General features: G+C 36.6%; 1 protein-coding gene across 1 annotated transcript in view; it reads left to right on the top strand.

The window, feature by feature from the left end:
* Cd46 (CD46 molecule) overlaps positions 1-6,000 on the top strand; it is a 30,527-nt gene that overhangs the window by 8,419 nt on the left and 16,108 nt on the right. Inside the window, exons 4-6 of the mRNA XM_005348916.3 lie at positions 608-696; positions 1,488-1,685; positions 3,844-4,026. Of these exons, the coding sequence (XP_005348973.1) occupies positions 608-696; positions 1,488-1,685; positions 3,844-4,026 (470 nt within the window). The remainder of the gene's footprint in view (positions 1-607; positions 697-1,487; positions 1,686-3,843; positions 4,027-6,000) is intronic.

Genomic DNA, 6,000 nt, shown 5'->3' with positions numbered 1-6,000 from the left:
AAGAGAGAGAGAGAGGAGGACAGACAGGAGAGAGACTGACTCACTATATAACCCTGGTTGGCCTGGAGCTTGCTGTGTAGACAAAACTGGCCTTTAATTCACAGAAATATATGTTCCTCTACCTCCTGGGTTCTGGGATTAAACCAGCACACCTAGCTATTTGTATGTTTTTAATTCAGGAACAAGAGAAACTTAAAATGGTTTGTCCAAGCTTGAGTAGCCTGTCAGTCATGGAAATAGAACTAGAACCCAGACAGTCCTTTCCTAAGGAAACTTCTCTCCTCTGTCCATTCTCCCAGAGCAGAACAGACGGGCAAAGACAAAGAAGCAGAGTAGTATGATTGATTGTAGGAGATAGCAAAGATGCCAGGTCACATCAGATGTGCCTAGGTATCACAGCTCTTAGACTGCGTGCTCACAGACAGAAACTCTTTATCTAATTAAAGTTTGGTTAGATTTGTTTAGTATTTTCATTATACCTTGTTTAAGAAACCTATCCTTCAAACTACTATAGCATAGGAAAAAACCTATCTGAAACTGTCTTTCATTATTATGTGTATTTTATCAGCTGCCAAAGAAAACAGTAACTTTTTCTTTGCTCATTTAGTTATTACTTAATTGGTATGTCAGTTCTACACTGTGTGCTTAAAGGTGATGCTGATGCACACTGGGATGGTCCTCCCCCACGTTGTGAAAGTAAGTACATTCTCTTTTTAAAATTTACACTATCACTTCTCAACCATTTTGACCTCAGGACCCTATTATGATTTTAGATTAATAAGTACCCAAAAAACCTTTTCTCCCTGGTTATATCTATTGATATTAATCATGTTGGAATTAGAATGAAAATATTTTTGAATAATTATTTTAAAGACAATAAACTCTACTATTAATATATCTCGCATATTTTTATTGAAATTTTAAAAGTAAGAATAGGGACACTGCTTTGTGTTTTGCAAATCTCTTCAATATTTGACTTGGAGGAAGACATTGGGAATTAGTCTGTTCAATTATCAAAGTTTGTTACTTCTGCAAAAACATTGTACTGTAAGGATGAAAGTGATACCTGATAGTATGTTAGTACGATTTTAAGCCACCATTCTATTGAATGAATGTACCTGCGCCTTCAAACACATTTCTCAATCAGTATTTAACGTGATTTTTTTCATCACAAAGGTTTTCACCAGATGATCAGCATCTTTTCTATTGACTAGAACAAAACTTGGCATGACCTCACAAATAAGGTCATTCCTTCCCTTAGGAAAATGAGTGTTGTCCTGAAAGGTCATTTCTGTGTTAGTGGCTTAAATTGGAGGTGATGGATTTTCTCATAGAAACTCTTCTAGATGAAAATTAGGTTCATAAATAACTCATAAAAACCTTGTACTGATAAATTTGTTAATAATTTATAGAGTTTCCTAATACTGTCTTGAATAGGTACACTACCTTAATTATAACTTTATTTCTCTTTTTTCTTTCTTATAAAGAAATCTCTTGTGTGCCACCTCCAAAAATAAAGAATGGGACACACACCTTTAGTGATATTGATGTATTCAGATACCGTGAAGCAGTGATTTACAGTTGTGATCCTATCTCAGGGCCAGATAAGTTTTCCCTTATTGGAATGAGCATGCTGATCTGTACTGGCCAGAACACCTGGAGCAGCCAGGCTCCAGAGTGTAAAGGTAATCATCTTTCCTTCATTTGCAAGTAATTTTACCTAAAAGTAAACACAGTGAGCATATGGCTTTTATACTCTTCTAAAACTGTTTTCTAATTTAATTTCATAGCTGTTAAGTTAAATCCAAAAATAATTTTAGTTATGGAGTTCCATCCTCATTTCCTAGAATGTGAGCCATGAGGTGGGGTATTTTTGTTTTAAAGAACCAAAACACTCAACATACACTGGCTGGAAAATAAGGAAGTTATCCTGTGTTACAAGAAGACAGGACAGTCTAGCTACAGGTAATGGCAGAGCAGATTATGATTAGCAGCCCTCTCACCGAAAGAATAGTAAAAATCTAGACAAAAAAAAAAGTTTGCTTTTTGTATTTTTTTATCCTAAATTGTTTACGGCATGGAAGCGTTACCAAAAACATGGAGCCACTGGAAGGTTTTGCTCTTGAAAGAGAGCTACCCCTGACTCCCAGCAAATCCTTATCTTTCCAAGTGTACATGGGATGGCTGCAAGGTAGAAAACAATCTAGATGCTTAGATGTTTTTGTTGTTGTTGTTGTTTTGCCTGCTTTTGCTGTTTGTTATTTTGACATAAGGTCTCACTATGTAAACCCTGGCTAGCCTAGAACTTACAGAGATCCTCCAGGTTCTGCCTCTTGAGTGCTAGAATTAAAAGTGTATGTCACCAGGACTGGTGACTAATACAATTTTTAACAAATATAAAAAATTAGTAATTTAAAGTGTGTTACCTAATCTTAAGAAATGAAAGTAGAAATCCACAAAATCTGAAAATTATGCAAGATACTTCTAAATAATCTATAGATAAAGAAGTTAGCAGGAAAATTGCAAAGTGTGTGAAATGTGTAAAAATGAAAACAGCTTCTCAGAATATCAGGACTTGCCAGGGTTCACATGAAGTACACTTCCTATCACAAAATATTTGTGTTAGAAAAATAAAAATTGTAAATTAGGGACCAAAGGACCTAGTCCTAGCCTTCCACTATAATAATCTAAAGAGCAAATTAAACTAGCAAGTTGCAAGAAAGTACAGCAGACATCAATGAAGCAGAAAAAAGAGGAGAGAACAAGAAAAATAATAGAAACCAACAGCTGCGTTTTGGGAGAAGATGGATAAATTAGATAAAACTATAGCCAGAAGTATATGTGTGTGTGGGGGGGGGTAGAGGGACCAACATTAAGAATGAGAAGGAGCAGGTGGTGGTGATGCACATCTTTAATCCCAGCACTCGGGAGGCAGGGGCAGGCAGATTTCGGTGAGTTCAACGCCAACCTGTTCTACAGGAGCTAGTTTCCGGAGAGGCTCCAAAGTTACAGAGAAACCCTGTCTCAAAAAATAAATAAATAAATAAATAAATAAATAAATAAATAAATAAATAAATATATAAATAAATAAATGTATAAATAAATAAATAAGAAAGAAAGGACAATGATATAACTAACCTATAGGTTTTTAATCAAGAAAAAAATTCTTCGAGACAGAAGCATTAAAAATAACTGGACCACCTCTATATAAACCAAAGCTGAGAACTTTCCCAGCCAGCCTATGAGAATTGCCAAAGTGGGGCTGGAGTGATGACTCAGCGGTTAAAAGCACTGGCCCTCTTGCAAAGGACACAGGTACAATTCCCAGCACCCATGGCGATTCCCAGCTGTCTCTAACTTTGATTCCAGGGGATCTGGCATCTTCCTGCAGACAAAAGCTCAATGCACATAAAAAAATAAAAAAGCTTAAAATTGCTAAAGGAAGCACTGGACTGAAAAAAAAAATGGTACCATACAGGAGCCAGGTCCTCAGGAATGGGAAGAGCACTTGAGTTTAACAAGCTGAACGTGATCTGGTCTCAGCTGCTGTTCAGTTTATACCTCACAGTATAGGATAACATCCATAGTGCCTAAACTAGCAATCTTTGTCCCTCTCCCCCAATTCTTCTAGTAGACTATGAATCAGTCTAATGGATTGTGACTAATTTTACTTAAAGAATGGGGAAGGTGAGTATTATTGTGAATTTTTGAGGGATCTATGTGCTCATATTTGGAACACAAAATATGTTTCTTTAACTCTGAGTTGTAATCTTAAAAGTTTCAGAAAATTGATATGAAAAATAAACCAGATTTTTATTAAATTGTGATCAATTCTCTTTTCAGTGGTAAAATGTCCATTTCCACTACTACAAAACGGAAGACAGATAGCAGGATTTGAAAAGAAATTTTCCTATGAAGCAACAGTGACATTTGAATGTGAGGAGGGTTTCTACATGAGGGGCAGGGACACGGTGGTCTGCAATGCTAACAGTACTTGGGAGCCTCCAATCCCAATATGTATTAAAGGTATAAACGATGTCTCATTTCCCTTCTTTAATTTCCCTTTTGTTTGTTTTTGCTTGTTTTGACATTTATTTATTATTGTTAAATATTATAAAACCTGAAAAGCAATAATTTTGGAAAATAGCTCAGGCTTGTGCCATATATATGACATAAAATTCTGCTGTTGTGATTTTTGTTATTTTTTAGGGGGGATTTTAGTTTATTAGAGCATAGCAATATTCTCTTAAGTGCATTTCAATCTAAAAAGTGGATTGCAACATTTTTCAGCGTAAATTGAAGCCTGGTTATTGCTATATAATTAAGGCAAGAACCAAAGGTATGACTCATGATAGTGAAAAGTAGTAACTTATTTTATTTGCTATAGTCCCACACATGAATAGGAATGTGAATTTAGAAAAGTTATGTCCATTTTAAATGTGTATTTCCATGTGTCAAATGATCTAGTACTTTTCTTATTGTGTTCAGGATGTAAGTGGGATGCCCTTTAAAGGACTTACCACAATACCTGGTATATGGGATACTCTTAAAGTTAGCTACATAGCTTCTCTACTTGCATCAATCTTAATAAAAAGGAAGGCCCTTGGCTTCTGTTTGTTGCTGTTTTCTGTATTCAGTTTTGCTACTTAATTCTTTTTTTTTTTTAACCGAAATGATTTGCTTACACTTTTGCTCCTTATCATGTTAGACACAGTTCATTTCCTGAACTGTGGTCAGTTTGGGGGTGAAAATCTCATTAGCCATTTTGTTTAGGATCTTGTATATACCCAAATTGGCCTCAGTCACAGTACTCCTGCTTTAGTTCTTCAGTGCTGGAATTATAAGCATGCACTATGCTCAGGTTTTCAGGTTTTTTTTTTAAGTAGTGCATATAATAGAAATTTGTGCTGCCTCAAGAATGAAACCTGCGTTTTCCATTTCCTCCCCACCCCCCTTACCTATTTAAAACATGTGTTCGTTATTTTTGTCTTTACCAAGCAACACTGACAACAGAAACTAGGTTTCTTAACAACCGAGAGCTAGGAAGCCTCTCCAGCTGAAGTGACATAGGTTTTCTAGAGCCTCCCAATCAGCTGCTGTTAAGCATGGAGAAGTTTCTATGATGGAGGAACCATCATTCCCACTGCAGAGCTCCTTGCTGTGGTTCCAGCTGATGCTCTGGAAGCCACCCAGGGTGGTGGAAAGAGCATCAGACAGGCCTGACTGTGCACAGTCCTACCTTGGCTCTGCCTAACCAAACTAACTTCATTTCTATGAACTTTGGATTCCATGTTGCTTTAACAAGGATATTGAACTCAAGTAAACCTCAATTACTGGTTCTAACTTGTTTAAAAATATTTTCTGTCTTCTTAATATTTTAAAGATTTGAGAGATATGAGAATTGTAGATGCTCACTTGCTCACCCAGTGATTAGAATCTCTTTTTTCTTCTTATTTTTTCTTTTGAGACAAGATTTTCACTAAATACTAGAACAATCTGTGTAGACGAGGTTGGCCTAGAACTCACAGAAATCGCCTGCCTCCCAAGTGCTGGGATTAGAGGCATGTACCACCATGCCCAATTTCTGGAGTACATTTTGATATTTTATACAAGAACCTGACATTTCCAGTAGCTTTCTTTTATATCTTAGCTGAGTTTCTGTTGAAAGGAATTTTTTATTTATTTATTTATTTATTTATTAAAGATTTCTGCCTCCTCCCCGCCACCGCCTCCCATTTCCCTCCCCCTCCCCCGATCAAGTCCCTCTCCCTCATCAGCTTGAAGAGCAATCAGGGTTCCCTGACCTGTGGGAAGTCCAAGGACCGCCCACCTCCATCCAGGTTTAGTAAGTTGAGCATCCAAACTGCCTAGGCTCCCCCAAAGCCAGCATGCGCAATAGGATCAAAAACCCATTGCCATTGTTCTTGAGTTCTCAGTACAATTTTTGAAAGAATTGACAGTAAGTACTTGATAAAATATTTATGAAACACTAATTCAGTT

This window comes from Microtus ochrogaster, chromosome 6, assembly GCF_000317375.1.
Source record: "Microtus ochrogaster isolate Prairie Vole_2 chromosome 6, MicOch1.0, whole genome shotgun sequence".
Classification (NCBI taxonomy): domain Eukaryota; kingdom Metazoa; phylum Chordata; class Mammalia; order Rodentia; family Cricetidae; genus Microtus; species Microtus ochrogaster.
The sequence above is the reverse complement of the archived record's forward strand: the minus strand, read 5'-3'. Positions and strand labels throughout refer to the sequence as shown.